Source organism: Gadus macrocephalus, chromosome 18 (assembly GCF_031168955.1).
Source record: "Gadus macrocephalus chromosome 18, ASM3116895v1".
Classification (NCBI taxonomy): Eukaryota; Metazoa; Chordata; class Actinopteri; order Gadiformes; family Gadidae; genus Gadus; species Gadus macrocephalus.
Window position 1 is genome coordinate 4,411,191 of NC_082399.1, and position 18,591 is coordinate 4,429,781.

The 18,591-nt window shown below is 44.9% G+C and overlaps 1 protein-coding gene across 1 annotated transcript in view; it reads right to left on the reverse strand.

The window, feature by feature from the left end:
* Positions 1-16,425, reverse strand: part of dock1 (dedicator of cytokinesis 1) — a 152,284-nt gene extending 135,859 nt beyond the window's left edge. The window contains exon 1 of the mRNA XM_060037087.1: positions 16,218-16,425. Within this exon, the coding sequence (XP_059893070.1) occupies positions 16,218-16,260 (43 nt within the window). The 5' untranslated portion in view covers positions 16,261-16,425. The remainder of the gene's footprint in view (positions 1-16,217) is intronic.
* Between the last annotated feature and the right edge of the window lie 2,166 nt (positions 16,426-18,591).

An 18,591-nucleotide genomic window follows, 5' to 3' on the forward strand; every position in this document is an offset into this window, starting at 1 on the left:
AAGAAAAACCAACAGTCCATCATAACTTTAAGAAAGTTTCCCGACCGAGAGAAAACAATGTTTTCGCCTCGAACGTTACTCTCCCCTCGACACGCTCACAGTCAGTGAGTTCGGATCAGAGAGATCTTTAAATCCCGACGACGACGCTGGCTGGCGTCTAGCCCCTCCTGCGGGAAGGGCTTGAGTGTAGGGAGGGAGGGAGCGGTGGGAATCACAGTTTGTCTTGGGAGGCAGGGAGCGGTTGGATGACTCGCTCCCTCCCACTCTCCAGTGACACTCTGGGAAAAGAGTCTGAGAAGTGGACTCAATGGCAGACACAACACTGCTGGAGCTCCCCCTCTCTTTCTCTCTCTCTCTCTCTCTCTCTCTCTCTCTCCCTCAGGTCCCGAGATGCGAGACTGCCTGTTGGCTTATTATGGCGTGGGAGGCTTGGTGAGTTAGGCAAGAGTAACGGAGACCAGAGCGTGAATTTCTCCATGAGGATGAGCGCACAAACACTCATAGTACACACTCAGTGTACACACACATACATACAGTGTGTACACACACACACACACACACACACACACACACACACACACACACACACACACACACACACACACACACACACACACACACACACACACACACACACACACACACACACACACACACACAATTTTAATATTGAGTGATATTGAAACCAGAAGAATACATTTTATATATTGCCAAAATGGTGCGAGTGGATCTCAATAAGCAGCACACAGAATGAATGCTCCGGGACCTGAATGGAGAGTAATTACTGCCTCCTGGGGGGGGGGGGGGGGGGGGGGGTGGGGGGGGGGGCGGGGGGGGGTAAGGTAGTGTGGGAGGGGTTTATGGATATTCACATTCAGGCCTTCCGAGTCAGACAGCCCTTCCTAATTAACATGTGAATATCGCCCACTTAACCGCGATGAGATGAAAGGTAGCAGATAGCCTCATCTGGGAATCTAACGGGCGGGTTGCCGGTGGCTGTCTGCTACCCTCCGCTGAACCCCGTCTGAATTTAGACTACAGCGCCGCTCGCGATCGACGGGGCCGGGAGAGGCCTTGGGAGGAAGAGGAAGGTACGGCATCATGGGTAAGAGGGGAAGCCTTTCCCGTTAAGTCACAGCACTCCTCCATGCAGTGGATGCTGGACACACGGGGAAGGCAACAGGTCCTCACTGGCTCATTCCAGGCTTTACCGTCGGACTCCACCGGAGCCGCCTTGGTTAATGGACGAATCGGGGTTTGCTCGAGAGTCACTCAGGACAGAAACTAGATTTCCCCATCGTTGATGCAGACGTGCGAGTATGAATGAACGAAAGCGTCAATCCTAAAGGGGTTTTCACGTAAATAATACAAAAAATAAATAAAATAATTATTAGTATAAAACAAAACACAAAATCATTATCATAGAAAAAGTGGTGCAGACCACCGACCAGCCACCAGCTCCAGCCTCCAACCACACCACCAACTTCCCATCCCACCCCTCCACCTCCACCCCCACCCCCAAGTCCCAGCGCACCACCTCCAACTCCTTCCCTTTTTATTCTGCCTGCTATAAACTTTATAAATCAAAGTGTTCTGCCTGTGTTTCATTTTTGCTTCACTTACTTTTTAGTTATTCATAGTTATTTTTAACTTCGGTTTCAACCACTTATACAATGATATTCAGAGCTGTAATTGATAGATGACGACTTTATGAGGTTGAGATAGCGAGCAGCTTCTGCTGCAAGCCATACTTGCATACACATACATAAGTAAATACTGGGGACTCTTCTGTATAAGGTAAAATAAGGCATGCGTTACACTGTCAATGGTTCATTATCAAACACAAAACATCTCAGTGAAACTCTACCACAGCAGTTGGCTATGAATCTGGATACGATCCACGCACACGTTTCGTATTTTCTCATCCTTCCCTTTGTTATCTTCTACAGAACACCTCATCGTGAACAGAACTAATTGTGCAAAAGGCTTCTGGGGAGATTCAAACAGAAACAGGCAATGTAATATCAAGTCTGCTTTTCTATTTCCCAAGTTTGTGTTGTTTTGCTTGGTGGCTGGCAGCGAGCTGAGCTTGGCACAATTGTTCAACTACATTATGCCAACGCTGGCCCATTGTGAGACAACTGGCACTGAACACAGCATGCTGGGTAAACCCAGCCAGGAGAGGGGTTTGTCACAACGAGGGTGGGTTGGAACAAGAATACTACGTTACAGTAGTTTAGTTCTCTTCCTCTTGTGCCCCCCCCCCCCCCCACCCCACCCCTTCCTTTCCACTGAATGCTAAGAATATGAAACTTTTGCACGAGCCTGGGTCGTGTATGATCTGGTGAAACAGGGCCACGGATAGGTTGTGATGAAATGTGAACAACTTGTGAACACATGACCACAGACCGGAGCGCAGTGTCTCAGTCATTGGTTCAAAATAAATGCAGAGACCGGGTCATTACAAGACCGGCTCACTGGACTGCGGCACATACGGTATATAGACAAGTTTATAGAGAGAAGCTGGGAGATGCATGTTGCATGCAGGTCCGCATGTTAATAAAGAGATGATTTATTTACTATCTAAACCTGAGCAGCACCCAGAAGACGCTCATTTGAATGTGTTCAATCTGCAGTGAATTTAACAGTCAGTTCTCATCTATGCCGTTTTTTTTCCATAACATTTCACCGCCGTTTGGGGTGAATCACCGAGACAGAACTTACAACACGTGTAAAAGGAGAACTGCCGAACACAGTGTTCCAGCCCAAAAGGGAAAAGGGAGTGGACGATCTGAGATCCGTGGAGCCGTGCCAGGGATTACCGGGATGCAGGATTTTTACGCGCGCCGATCTGGTGTAACGACAGCCGGTCGCTGCACCGCCATCAGTCTCAGCGCAGCCTTCAGCGTGACGGCCTTTTACGAGCCTGATGACTCACCTTTCACTGGCCCGGTACATCCCACTTGCCACTTGTTCATTTTATATCCTTGTTCCCCCCCCCCCTGTTTAACAGCCTCTAGCCTTTTTGTTCTGTGAGATAGTCTAACCGCCTTAAAACGACAAAAATATGGCTGTAAAAGCGCTTCAATATGTTGTGAGGGTGTTTGTTAAAATGTGAAATGTTTCTGTCTGATATAAACAGCAACAGGATGAAGTCACTGAGCTCAGTGAGACTGGAACGTAAACATTCAGAGTTCAGATGTGCTAACAAGTTTTTAGAATTTAACGACCGGATGATCTTGGTCAAGGATGTATCAGGTATTGGAATAGATTGATTTAGGTTGAAAGTTAAACTGGGAACTTTTTACTTCTAGTATTAGCCGTTTTCAGACTGATTAACCTTTGACCTCGGTATAGGACACTGCACCCCTGTACATACATCAGAACGCCAGGATATCAGCTCATGCAGGACTATCAGGATGGGTTTTCCTCTCTGAATCCACAGCCGCTATGCAGTCGGGAACAGGGCAAGCGGTCCTGAATAATTACTGATCATTCACAGCTCAGTACGCAGACGAGAGGTAAACACCCCATGTTTGACTGAATTCACAGACATTAGCCCTCTGCACAGAAGGCCGTAGCGATTGAATTACCGCTTTGGCTTTGTTGACGCACATGCTAATGACGGCATGACTCTCCTCCAAATATTTGATGAGAATCACGAATTGACTCCAAAGGTTTACTTTGAAGATCCGTCCCACTGCTCCACTTTGTGCAGAGGTGAGCGCAGCTATGTTGCCGAGCAGAAAGCTCCAGTGCTTGACCTCTGTCGGATGTGAATTCGTATTACGCAATGTAGTTTTGAATAAGATAAAACTTGCTTGAATATATTCAGCATTACAAATGTCTGGTTGCATTTATTCTGTGCTGGGCCAACGACAGCAAGGTGAAAAGCACAATGTCATTTATTTTGGCCACATCCATAAAATACTAAAAGGGGGAAAATTGAAAAGGATAATTTAGACACTCACATTATAGAGGGATAGAAGATTGATCGAGAACCTGCATCCAGCAACAATCAGTCAGCCCCCTCTCCTAGCAATAACCGGTGTGATGATGGAGTGGGGAGCAGCAGTGTTGTTAACATACACCACCAGGTGTTTTCCAACATTAGGCCCATTAGCCTTTCCTCAACATATCCCTTCACCATGTAATAGATGCACTCTATCATAAACGTAAAGCCTTTCCATGACAACAGCGGCCAAACGATGCTCAGTAAGATCCTCCTGCTCTCATACACACTGCTGTAGCTGCAAAGGATTATTTCCTTATTGACGGATTGGTTTCATTAAGGGCCCTTGTACGCCGTTTAGCAGATCAAATCATTAATTATACAGGTTGTTCTGCTTAATCTTGATTATGGGAAGGTTGGTGTGTATTTTGGCTAATGTTCACCCTTTACCCACATCATCAATAGTAGGGTTTAGCATCTTACATTTACATTTAGGGGCGTTTAGCAGACGCTTTTATCCAAAGCGACTTACAATTACTACATTTGTCAGAAGAAGAACGAGAAACAATACATCTGTCGGTACGGTAAGGATGTTCATAGAACCAAGTGCCAAGCACTAATAATCACTAGGTTAATCCATTCCCCGTACACAACAAAGATAGCTAGGATAAGATGCTACACAATGCTATGTACAAATTGTGTGCCAGGACGTACAACATACAATAAGTGTGTAAGGGGGGGGTGGGGGGGGGGGGAGGCTATGCAGAGTCTAGGTGAACTCTGATCAAGTGAGGCTTGACCTGACCTGAATCTTCCTGTTGCTCTGTGTTTAACATTAGGCTGGTTTCAGGTCAGTCACTGCACCAGCGCGGTCAATGTTGACTGACTGGTTGGGTCTACAGTATACTGGTGCGCTGCCATACCTCCATCAAACAGACTCATAATTCATGCTATGATCCACACATGTGTTTTTACTGCTTTAAAAAGGGGTTGATTGCCACTGTGTCCATTAGAGATCACCCTTTCATTGAATTACTCTGAACAAATCAATGAATCATGTTCTCACGTTAATAGCCGAACAGTTTGGATGTTTTGCTTGAACCTCTCCATCCCTAACAAACATCCATCAAGTCAACATCGGGAGGATCTGCCTCTACGTAAATGGTTTCACTGCTTTTTAGGATTGAACCAAGTGTCATTAAAAACATCTGATCAAGATCAGAGGTAGCAATAGAATCATTAAAAAGATTTGTTAGCCAGAGATTTAACATTTACAAGTCCCAATTTGTTGGTGCTATTGGCAAGGATATGCTCCGAGGTCAGTTTGTCAGGGAATCGTTATTAGCAGTGTTAGCAGTGTGACTAAAGTTAATATAGTTGACTGTATGACTCGTCATAACAGGAACAGGGAGGGCGCCACGCCCTGACCAAGCCCCCAGGAACAGTGCATACTTCCGCAATCCCCCAGTGCTCAGCGGCCAAGCCTGGTATTGCAGTTGTTTAAGCGGGCTGTGGACGGGTCCCTCGATTCAAGGGGCTCAGAAGTAGATATCTCCGTTCACTCCAATACAAGTGGGAAACAGGAATGTGTCCCGGCAAATAATGACTGGATATCAATCAAAGGCTCATAATTATCTTTATGCCATGTACTAAAAAAATATATGTTTTCTCTTTTAAAAACGCCACCTCAAGCGTGTTATTAGCCGTTTTATGTTATTATTTTTTGCTGGAGAAGGAGGGGTGGGCAGCTGAAAGGAGTCGTAGTGAAACAAATGTTGTTTCGGCCCCGCATTCGAGAGGGCCTAGTGCACGGCTCCGTTAACTTCTCGTGTCCGAGGTTTTTCCTTTTACTTAACAGGAATTACGTTGATGGTTTTTTAGGCACTGTGATGACTTTTTATCACTAAAAGTGTTTTAGTGATAAAGAGATTTTAAGACTGGTTCAGCTGCTGCTCAATGAATCTCTCGTTCGTCTGCTTGCGATCATTGCGATTCACCATTTATTGATCCATTTATTCAAAAGATCCAAAGACAAAGAACGGGTGCATTACAGTAACATTTTTATAATATTGTTAATAGCCTAATAAACATTTCAGTTGTGTTAGTATTTAATTTTTCATTTGCTTGTTTAGCTATGTATGACAGTTAACAATGTTGGTGTAGGCCTTATTAAATATTTATGTGGGTAGGCTAATCCAACCTCGTTGCTGATCGATATGTAACCATTTATTTGTATAACAATTATTGAAACATTTTTCTTAAATAGTTGGATGGAATCTGTTTCTTAAGCAATAACATTGAACTGTATTGTTTTCTAGGCCAATATACATTTACTATGAGGTTGGTATTATATGTTATATGGAGCAATCTTTCATATTTATGAAGTTAACTTATCCTTCCATGGTCGGTAAACAATGCGACTGCGATCGCTCAGACCTCTCGCTTATGATGCTACAATGCTAAAAAGCAAGAATATTTCTGCATCCGGTACGTCATGAACTAGGGCGTGGCTAGGCTCCCGTGATGCGGAAGCATATCTCTCCTTTATGTTGCCCTGCGCCATTGAGCAGTTTACATAGGAACGAATGGGCGCCATTTTGGAATCCGATGTCCATTCTATAATATGTCCTTGGCCCTGACGTAGACCAGCTTGGGTCCGGCTGATCATGCAAGCCTTCCTGAGTATCCAATCTGCAGCTGATGCCACAAGGAGAAGTTCATCACAACAGATGACAGACCAAAGGTCACTGGATGGACGGTCTATGAGGCTGCAGACAGTTTGCTGAGCTTCCCCTTCAGGACTTACACATCCAATAACGGTGAGATCCGTCTGCTTATTACATGGCAGTATTAGCGTGCAAGACCCAGACTGGCTTTCCAGCTTACTGTCGCTCAGTACAGACTGGTTGAAGAGTGGAAGATGAGATGAATTGCCAAACGCCATACAGTCTTTAAACGCAGAAAGTGCTTATGTATACCGAGGCGATTACCCTGTGACAGGGCGCAGAGCTTTCATAGCCCTAACCCACCGCAATTTACAACAGCAACAATCCCTCGCTACTAGAGAATTTAGTCCATGAAAACCCATTTTGTGTTTTTTTCTGAAACAAATGGGTCGCACAAGTAGTCAGATCAAGACTGACAGATATATAATCATGGGAATAAAAATAATGGAATCAAAAAATAAATTCTAAAACGTTGCACTCACATGAGATGTCGTTTGACTCGTTTGCCTGCCATTAATATCCTGACTCTGACATTAACCATAACACGCGCACGCACGCACACGCACACACACACACACACACACACACACACACACACACACACACACACACACACACACACACACACACACACACACACACACACACACACACACACACACACACACACAAAAGGCCATTTCATCAAATGCCAGGAGTCCTGAATGGCTGTCTTTTGCCACACATGGCATTCCCTGACCGTCCATCCCAGCCCACAATCAATGGCTGACACCTCCATTACCAGCACCTGAACACAATGCAGATTTCACAACAGCCTAGGGCTGCTCGATTATGGGAAAAATCATAATCACGATTATTTTGGTCAATATTGAAATCACGATTAATCAAACGATTCTCTTTGAGTTTGAAAACATGTTTATTCACCATGTCTCTCCCCAAAAAAAAAATGTAGTAGTCAAAAAGAAAATTATGCAGTCTAAAATGATATACAGATATGTGTCCCGCTGTTCTTCCCTTTCTATAAATCATTAAAAAAAGTAAATTTAAATAATAAATAACAAAAAATCGAAAAACTCGATTATGTTAATTTTCGGATTATTTGACGCTAAAATCGTAATCGCGATCAAAATTCGATCAATCGCCCGGCCCTACAACAGCCCCACGCGACAGCAGCGCAGGAAAGATGTCATGCCAATGAACGTGTTGGACATAAACCTCTCATTCTGTATTCACGATGTTCATGTCGCTCGCTATCGGGTTTTCATTATACTCTAGCCTAGTTGATCATTTACTGGAGGTCCAGCTGGTTGATTGTAACCGGAAGGTTGCTAGTTCAATCCCCGGCTATAAATGATGAACCAATGAAGCAACAACTCTTTTATTGACGTTATATTTTGGGACTTGATGACCACAATGCAGAGGCCGGTTTAAAGGCCACCACTCCCGAAATGTCGAAGCAACGCAAACACCAACATCTCGACGGTGACTATACTGTATTGTGACTATGTGTACGCATGCGCGCCTGCGCGTGTGTACGTGCGTGCGTGTATGCGTACGTGACACTGGTCAACCCACAGGCTGTGTGCTGCCTGGCTATTAGCAGGAATTTAGTTCAGGCAGCAGAGTGACCACCGTCCCCCGCTTGCCCTCTGGACCACGCTGGCAGCAGACTCCATCCATCACCCCCACTAGCTGAGCTCCTGCACAACACCGACTGCTGCCGAGTACCTTCAGCCCCAGAGGTGAAGGCCCTGGCTGAGGCGCTCTGAGTCTGTCAAGATCGGCGGATGGTTTTCCCCAACACGACTCACAATTAGAAAAGGACATTAATATTCATTAGCTGTAGTTTGTGGGTGAGAGACTTTCACACCAATTTATAACAAATGTCTCAGAGTAACTCCGTATGCAAATGCCAGCTGGGCGATTACAAATAAAATATGAGAAAATGTAAACAATTAAGTGTTTTTATGACATTTTATCCCGAGAAATACATTATGAATATGCCATTGTGACCTACAGAGTTAGCTGCCTGCTAGCAAACCAACGGTCTGTTGCCTATCAGACGCCATTCATACCCTCGGCAACGGTCCTAATGAGGTGATAAACATCTCCGTGGAGATGACCCCGGTGTCTCCATCTGACATGGACCAGAACACTCACCATCTGTCAGGTCAGCGGGCCGAGCCCAGCAGGGCTCCACCACTACAATACTCACTGCTGCTCGGTACACCCAAATCAATAGGTGGGACGGACACACACACACACACACACACACACACACACACACACACACACACACACACACACACACACACACACACACACACACACACACACACACACACACACACACACACACACACACACACACACACACACACACACACCTTGCCTGGTCATGTATAATTAACGGGGTGGACCCTGCCGCCTGCCCTCCTTCCGCTGACTGTGTTCCACACGAGGCTGCGCCCGGTAAACTCTGATCACAACGGCTGCGTAGCCGAGTGCTACCGCTAATTGGCCCAGCAGCACAGCAGTGAACTGGGAGCGTCCAACACAGACGCAGCTAGTACATGGAGACATGTCGCGGCGCAGCACTGAGATCTTTATTCCCAATTAGCGAGACACTAATGCTAAATAACGCTATATCCAGCTGCTAATCGACCAGCCACCGGCACAAGTTGCAATAAAGATCTATGGGTATAGGCAGAATAACAATGTTTCAGCACAATATATTCACAGCCATTTCATTATCCTGCCTCTACTTCTACAGAGGAGACGGGTTCGTCACGCCTAGTAACGCAGACTCCAGTGCAGAGTAGATGGAGTCAGTGGAAAGATTGCGGGAATACAAGACCACATGAGGTAATCACCACCACGCAGGGAAGGTCAAGGTCATTTCAGAACCCGCAGCGGTCGGAGCGAGAGGTGAGTGATCCGGCTCGGCGGGCCTGTGGGGGCCAGCCGGGGAGCAGCAGGGAACCACTAAGCTATTCGCTGATGAAACAGGCCGGCTGTCGGTCATCTTGGTGGCGATCGTGCCGCAGGCCGCTCGTGTTGAAACGGCGTTGCCGCCAAGCGAAGGTGCTTCCTCGTGATGCGTGCTCCGAACCAATTAGGGGTGGGAATCACAGGGTACCTCACGATATGATACGAATGATGAAGGCATGATGAAGAATCAGTTTAGAGCGCCTTATTTCATTAATTAATCTGTTGCTATTCTATTTTATTCGCCATATCAATATTCTGTCCCAGCCCGAGAACGAATCCCTGCAAGACGTCTGATGAGAGCCGGAAATCAGGGGGCGATCTGTTTATCGACAGAGAGGAATACCTGGACCACAGCGACAGCGATGATGATGAAGACTTATGCTCTCTCGAACGCAGCGATAATCAGGCTAGTCAATTAAGCATGCGTCAAGTCAGTGTTTTTCAACCTTTTTTGTGCCACGGCACACTTCAGACAAGGGAAAATCCCACGGCCCACCAACATGTTAACAAACGCAAAATTTATTTTAAAAAATAAAACAAAATACAGTAGCCTTTACATTTATTGTTCAAAGACTTAAAACTCACTCAGTGTGAAATCTGGGCCTGTTTAGATGCACACAAACATGGTATCCTGGCAGAAATTGATGAGGCACAAGCGTAGTTCCTCATCAATTGATCGCAGACGTTCTCTGTTTTTAGTCTTTATTACAGTTAGACTTGAAAAGCCAAGCTCGCAGAGGTAGCAATGTTGAGATAGCCTTGTTTGCCACGATTGGGTATTCTTTGGCAGCAGTCAACCAAAAACTATCCAGCTGTAGGTCTGCATGGAGCAGTTTTAATGTGCGATCTTCTTTTAGTTAAATTAGGTGTTCTTGCTCCTGCAAAGTCAAATTCGTGTCTTTATCAACCACAGACCTATATGGGTCCCTGACCCAGTCAATTGAGTTGGTGTTGGCTGAGGGAAAATATAAGGATATTTTCTCTTCAAGTGTTTTCAGGTGTTTTTTGATCAAGGCTGAAGTGTTGACCTGTTCTCGCCATTTTTGGGCGAGGGGGAACATTTCGAGAGTGTCACCCCTTTCCAAATGCTGTCGCCAGAGGGAGATCCTTGAACGGAAACCGTTTATTTTGTCCGTGCTTGAAAGAAGGTTTTCATCTCGACCTTGCATTCGCGCATTGAGTTCATTGAGATACGCAAACGTATCTGCCATGTATGCAAGCCGCGCACACCATTCATCACTTGCAAGCAGCTTAGCGTCATCGAACCTCAGCTCTTCAGTCAAAAATATTTTTAATTCCTCCCAATTCCTCCAATTCGTATACGCGGGCCAGAACTTTTCCCCGGGTACAACCACCGGACTGATATCTGTGGATTCATCCAGTTGCAAAGCATATTTCTCACTACACCGTATCTTCTCCAAAACACTGCTAAACACCCTGAAAGTAAATGTGTGACGGGGGTTTGTGAAAACGAGGGGGGGGGGGGTAAATTGTATTCATGGCCGCTGACGGCCGATCCCATCGCCTTTCTGCAGCGGGCGGCTGTGTGGTCGAAGGCGCAGGACAACGCCTCCTCTCGTCGTAAACAGAGCCGGGTCAGAAAGGGAAACGGGAGGCCATTTTGAACACGGACAAAACACAGTGGGACACACCCTCTCCCGCTGCAGAGACAAACGGCTCGGGAATGGGGGGGGGTCAGACCCTAGGTGGAGGGTGTCCTCTAAAAAAATAATAATAGCCTACCCACACGTCTGTGCCAAAGGGCGTTCGGTCACTTCCTGCCATAGAAACCAAAACCACGCTCTGTGGTCAGACCGGCGAACACTGGCCCCTTGTATCCTCTTATGTGACCGCTCAACTTCCTCTGTCAGCGCACGCAAGCTTCTACTGTTGTCATGATAAACAGGCAGCGCAACCTGGCTACACCAACTAGGAGCTGTTTGTGAGACACCCGACAGTGAGGGAAGAGCACAGCCCGCACCTGCCTCATGTCCTCCTGCCCAAGATCTCCCCCCTACTCAGGACTATTCATCACCAGTTTTCTGTTTGTTTTTCTCCATCGAAAAGTGCTTTAGCACGTCCGATAGCACAGCGTTTTTCTTGGGGGTTCTGGGGGAGGGGGAGAAGGCAGGCAGCTCTCTCTAGTATGAAGCATGGATGGTTGAGTTGCTGGAGAAGTATTCAACAACAAACATTGCCGAAGGACTGAATGTAAGGATATTCAGATCCAAAACCCTGATAATAAAGATGCAACAATATTGGGGCGCATTAGCTCTAATTTTTCGCTAAGCATAGGGATGATTATAATCGCAGTGATTAATGTGAGGGCCAAACGGAGAAAAGGCATTTTCTTTTATCTTCATTCTGGTCTAAAACCGATCTGAAAATCACTCCAATGCCGAAATTGACCACAAAGGAAATGTATCACAAAATTAGATATCATTCTTATTCAATCCCATGTCTATCCATCATAAGACGACCGTATCCAAACTCGTTAGAATAAAATAAAAAGCCAATCAACACATCAGACACCTTCATTTTAACTTTCCACCCATTACCATCACCATTCACTCCCACATTGTTTCCTATCATTCACGCCAAATAGCCCCGAAGCTTTATGGGTAATTCACTTGGCTGGGGATTCAAAACACATGCACTCACTGCAGTAACTGAGACAGTGTTAATTGCTCCCATATTTGCAATCCGAGTACCGTGGTGGGTGGGAGGGCGAGAAATGTGTTCTTGGGCGTAGGTGATGGGGGCTTCATAGAATACTCAGTGGAGGCTGAGGTATGTCTCTCCTCATCTCCATCTCCTTGTCTCCCCCTCTCCCCAGTGAACCCCTCCTCATACGTGTCAGGGGACCACTACCCTCCTCTTATGGAGGATAATGTCCAGACTGCGACCCTCCATCTTAGACGAGTGAAAGGGAAGCAAACAGGCGGCCTCAAAACCAATCATAGCTACACTTGAGATAACGACACAGAGAGAGAGAGAGAGAGAGAGAGAGAGAGAGAGAGAGAGAGAGACTAACAGGATTGATAGATACAGAGATCGCCCGAGAGTGAGAAGGATAATTCGAACAGGCAGGGTTTTTCGTCATTGTCTGAGATAAGCAGCAATGCCAAGTGACCCACAGGAAGCAGCTTTTCCCTGCCATCCAAATCTGCATCGTATGGGCCACAAATAACCTGCCTGCGTTCTCCACCCAGCCTATTTGTCTTGGGTCCTTTTTCAATCAAAGTTAAAGCAGAAGAACCGCAGCCCAATTCTCTGTTGCACAAAAAGGAAAAGAACATTTTGTGCACTGTACAAGCATTTTTATGTACCTGCGGCATACACTTGTGCTGTGAAGTGCTCTCCCAAATTTATATTTTCAAATTACATCAAGCCTCAAGTATGCTCCCCTGCGGATGTTTCTGGTGCGATCTCACGTTGTGATGAACACAGAATTAAAGAGACAATCACACCTGACATTTGCTCAAATGTGTTGCCTCACACAAATGAACGGGGAATATGAAGGTTGTCTAAGTTTTCCTGAATCCTAACTGCGTTGCCAGGAGTGAAGGCAGCTTCGGTGCCAATCAAGCCTCACCAGCATCCTTTACATTTCAACTGCTTCAATGGAACAATCCCACTGTGTCGTTGACCTCTTAGTACTTGCTTTGTGTCACACACACACACACACACACACACACACACACACACACACACACACACACACACACACACACACACACACACACACACACACACACACACACACACACACACACACACACACACACACACACACACACACTATTTGAAGTCACCAGGGGTGTGCACACCGCGGCATCGCTTAGACCTCTTCACTGAACAGCCACAAAGACGAGGAAGATCTGGCGGGCTGCGGAGCTCACAGACCTTCAAGAACAATCCGGTGGAATCCGACACAACCCCTATATGAGGAGGTGGAGCGAGCCTTTGGGCTCGCGTTCACCTCCCAAACAATGTGAGAAAAACAACAATAACAACACCGTTAGGGTTCCTTTGGTGCATTCTGGGTAAAGCTAGGGGTGTGCAGTCCCAGAGGCTCCGGGAAATGAAGCAGAACCTTTTCCTCAAAATCTTGTGTGTGTGTGTGTGTGTGTGTGTGTGTGTGTGTGTGTGTGTGTGTGTCTCTCTCTCTCACTTGGACATAGAGAACAAAAACACAACATTTTGGACCTAGGTGAGAGCCTGCTGTGTTGATGGTCTGCCGTTGTGTTAACTTTACAGTGATGTAGCCTCGTAATCTTACCAGCACCACTCTCTGAGCCTCACAATAATAAGCAACAGGAGCAGGAGGCGTCCACTACTAGCATGCTAAAGGCATTGTTGCTACAATTGCCAGGGGACTATGCAACGACACTGAAGTGATGGCTTGTATTATGAAGCGTTATGCAACAACAATGGGAAATGGACTGTCCAATCAGTGGCCAGCAGCCCTTTACAATCAGGGCCTCAGTCAGACATGCAGGGCAGTAGCCAGCTCGTCGGGGGCAGTTTGGTTTAAAAAGGTCCCTTGCTCAGAGATAGTGCAACGCCTGGCTTGGAGAAGCCGGGGATCGTACCAGTAACCCCACGGTGGTAGGCCACATGCTCTGCCTCCTGAGCCACTCACTGCAAGCGAGGCTAGGCTAGCGTGCGCTGTGTTGTTTGATACAGAGGGCCACTGGGAGACTGGAGACTGACGCGATGACATAAATAGCTCCACCACGGAGGATATTGCAGATAGGACGGGGCTTATTAGTGCCTCTCGGTCATCACAGAGACGCTTTTTTAATACTGCAGCGGTTGTGGATGTGGCCTCCACCAATCCGCTACCACCATAAATACGTATGAGTCATCTTCTCCAACCGTAGTCCCCACGACGACCGGGGCTGAGACGTTGGGAGAAGGCTGTTCAGACGGCGACGGGAAGGATTCTGTGTGAATCGGATGTTGAGAAGCAGAGTATTATTCCCTCGGTTTCCCTTCAGGGATTAGTAAAGTATGTTATCTTTCCGGGTTGAGGAATGAGTCTGATAAACATGAGCCTACTGTATTCAGGGTCTCTGTACAACCTGACAGCTCAGTGTGTGAAGGCCCTGCGGGACCAGAGATACAGTGTTTATTTCATGCGTCGCTATTAATGAGGACATTTTGGATTGGGGTAGAACTTTTTGAGTGGGACGATTACGGCAAGTTTTCAGTTATCATCACCACAAAGAATTGTTGCCATGTTATGTCATATATTTAGGATACGGTATAGTTAAATCAGACACATTTGATTAAAGACGGTACAAAATAATGAAGATCATTTATTTCCATCCATGATTTCTTTTAGATTAGTTTCTAAATCACTACAAACTAAAAAAAGGGATGATTTGTAACGTTGACTTCGTCGCTGGCTCTTTTCATTCACGATTCTATCCCTTCAGGAACTTGTGAGTGAGCCAGAGCTATCTGATCAACATGGACCGTGAAGGTTCCTTCAGTGAGCTCCTCTGAACCACACACAACAGAACAGGGATCTCAGACCACACCTCCTCAACGACAGCCGAGGCATCATAAAAAAAAGAGGACAGCTCAGAAAACGAATATAAATCACCTCTTAGAACGTGTCCCAGGCAAATAAAACACAATTAATCCCAGTTACAAGCGGGTGGAGCACTTTCCCACTGCAGGCCCCACAACACAGGAAATTGTTGCACTAGGCGCGCCTTTCTACAGTCTGATCCAATCTAGTCTGTTCTACAGTGGAGTCCAGCCTGTTCTCCAGTCTAGTTACGTCAAGTCTACAGTCCTCTCAAGTCTAGGCTGATCCACCGTCTAACCTGTTGTACAGTCACTTCTAAAATCTAGTATAGTCTGAAGTCTCATCCCATCTAGTATTTGTACAGTCTGTTATACATTCTAGTGTAGTCTGTTATACAGTCTGTTATACATTCTAGTGTAGTCTGTTCTACAGTCTATTATACATTCTAGTCTAGTCTGTTTTACATTCTGGTGTAGTCTGTTTAACAGTGCAATCCCATCTAGTCTTGTCTGTTCTACAGTCTGCTATACATTCTAGTTTAGTATGATCTATAGTCTAGCCTGTTCTAGTCTAGTCAGATCTACTGTCTAACCTGTTCCACAGTGTGTCCCAGTCTATGTTAATCTAGTCTACAGTCTAGTCTGGGCTACAGTCTGAATCCGTACAAAAAGTATGATTTAGCCTCTGCTATGGTCTCTGGAGACTCTAAGAGTCCAGGCTGGTCTACAGTCTGAATCCCATCCCAAGTATGATCCCGACAAACACTACTGGTTTTGCATGAATGCAAAGTAGTTTCACACAACCAACAGACACACACACACACACACACACACATCATCTGCCTTCCCCAGCCTAGGAAAACAAAGAGCCACGTTGAGGATAAGTTATGCGGACTGGACGACATGCAGAAGGCAGAGCTTTGCTAAATCACAATTGTTCCCAAACTTGGACAATGCGCTGCAGAGCTAGGCCATGCTAACGATGGATCAGGAACTTTTCTACTCACCAACACCATACTTTTCCTTCTTGGTGGGCACCCAGCGAGACATGGTCGGTGTCGGAAATTCCCCGAAACTCGTTTTCCCGTGTCAAAAAGCGAGTCCAGAGATGTGTTCGTGTGTTGAAATACTTTTCAGTTTTCTCTGTGATTTTGGGAGCTACAGCGAGCAGCCATTTTCCACCACTGACAGGACGCGCCGCGGGGGGGCGCTGTAGAGCAGGACGGGCGCCTCGCCTAGAGGACGCATCACAGACACAATGTATCGATACATGAATCTATGCATGAATCTACAGTGGCGGTAGACAGCTGTGAGGTCACCGTGGTTCGGACCTTGGTAATTATTTCTTAAATTAAAAAAATTATAGATGAACGTTGTTTTATCGTCCTTTTATATATATATATATATATATATATATATATATATATATATATATATATATATAAAAGGACGATAAAACAACGTTCATCTATAATTTTTTTTTATATACAGTTATATAGCGTCTTTACTTTATATATATATATATATATATATATATATATATATATATATATATATATATATATATATATATATATATATATATATATATATATATATATAAAGTAAAGACGCTATATAACTGTATATAAGGAGTTGAATACTTTAACATTACACACAAACACAAAATATAATCATATTTTAATCAAAGCATGTTGGCCAAGAAGTCCCTCTGTATCTATTTAATTATAGATAAGGAGTTCGTGTGTAGTGCATGGCTTGGGTTTTGCTTCCAAAAATCTGGACCTCACTAATTTCTATACCCTGGCCCCGGCCCTATTCATTCAAAGATACTATAGTATCTTAAATCTTTGCAAAGATACTATAGTATCTTTGTATGAATCCATAGGCTTGGACATCCAAAGCAGAACACGTGCCGACTCTAGTGGTTTGAGTACGTTTGATCATTCATGACGAACCAGTTTGATTGGATATATTTACACAACTTGTTATAATTTGCATGATGATCTCGGTTTATGATTATTGATACCAACCAGCCTACTGATTTTGTTGGTTTAATATTAGGCTTCTTATGTGATGAGGAAGATAAACAGTAGCTCGCCACTCTTATCATTAATTTAAACATTGGACAATATGTAAATGTTGTGCGCTAATGTGATCGCACAAGTAACGTCTTGAACAGCCTCTCCCACTGGCACTACGAACCAATGGTGTGTTCTTCACTACAATCTTAAAAAGAGAATAAACAATTTAATTCTAAGCATTGGAAATTGTGCTATAAAGGGAGTCTCGAGGCTCAAGTTAAAGAATGATGAAGTTTAAGTATTTCATATTATATTTGATAATTTCAAAGGGGAAATAATGCTGTTTGGCCAGCAGAGGGCGTTAACACTCTCCTCTTTAGGTGCCCGCGGGCCACAAGCAGACTGCTCATTTATTTAACCGTAACCCTAACCATTAATTTCTAACCCTAACCCTAATCTAATTCAAGGCTCCCTAACCCTAACCTTAACCCTAACCCTCGCTTCTCATAAAAAAATGATATGAATTGAAAGAAATAGGCTTAACATGAAAAGATTTATGTTCTATTTTATTTATTATTATTATTGATGTTATTAATAATATGATTACTTTTATTATCATTATTATAATCATTATTATAAGAAATATTCAAGTCAATAAACTATGTAACATTGACACGTTTGAAATGGGAACTGTAGACCAAACGCACCCGGCCACGCCTCCACCCCCCGTTTGATTCGAAACTGGCAACCGGGATTAATCTGAGAATAGTGGATCATAACACACCAAAAATAAAAATACTCAGACCGGAACGCACACTTCAGAAGAGTACATGCAGGCTAGGCAGCATTGTTCTTAGAGGATATAGCATCCTTAATCTCTGATGACATTTCATGGTAATAGGATTTATTATGGCCAATTGGTTACATATAGTACCTTCAATATTAGCAGTAGGAGCCTTTAGCATGAGTAAACATTAGTATTTCTTTGATTCAGGTTGACAGTCAACATAGGCAACTATATATAAATGGACAATATGGAAACATACAGCCCTTTTCTAACCAGTGGCCACTCAAAGCGTTTTACAATATTGCCTAACATTCACCCATTCATGCACACATTCACACAACGGCGGAGTCAGACATGAAGTTCGACAGCATGCTCGTCAGGAGCAGTTAGGGTGAGGTGTCACCTAGACACTCAGCGAGGAGGAGAGAAAATGAAAACGGAGGTAGAGCGGAGGTAGAGCGGGTTGGCTGGTAACCGGAAGGTTAGCCACTTTCCAGCCCGTTCGCCAAAGACGTGAGCGAGGATTGGTCTCTAGACGGGCGGCTCTGAAAGTCCTGTTCTCCCGTCGTG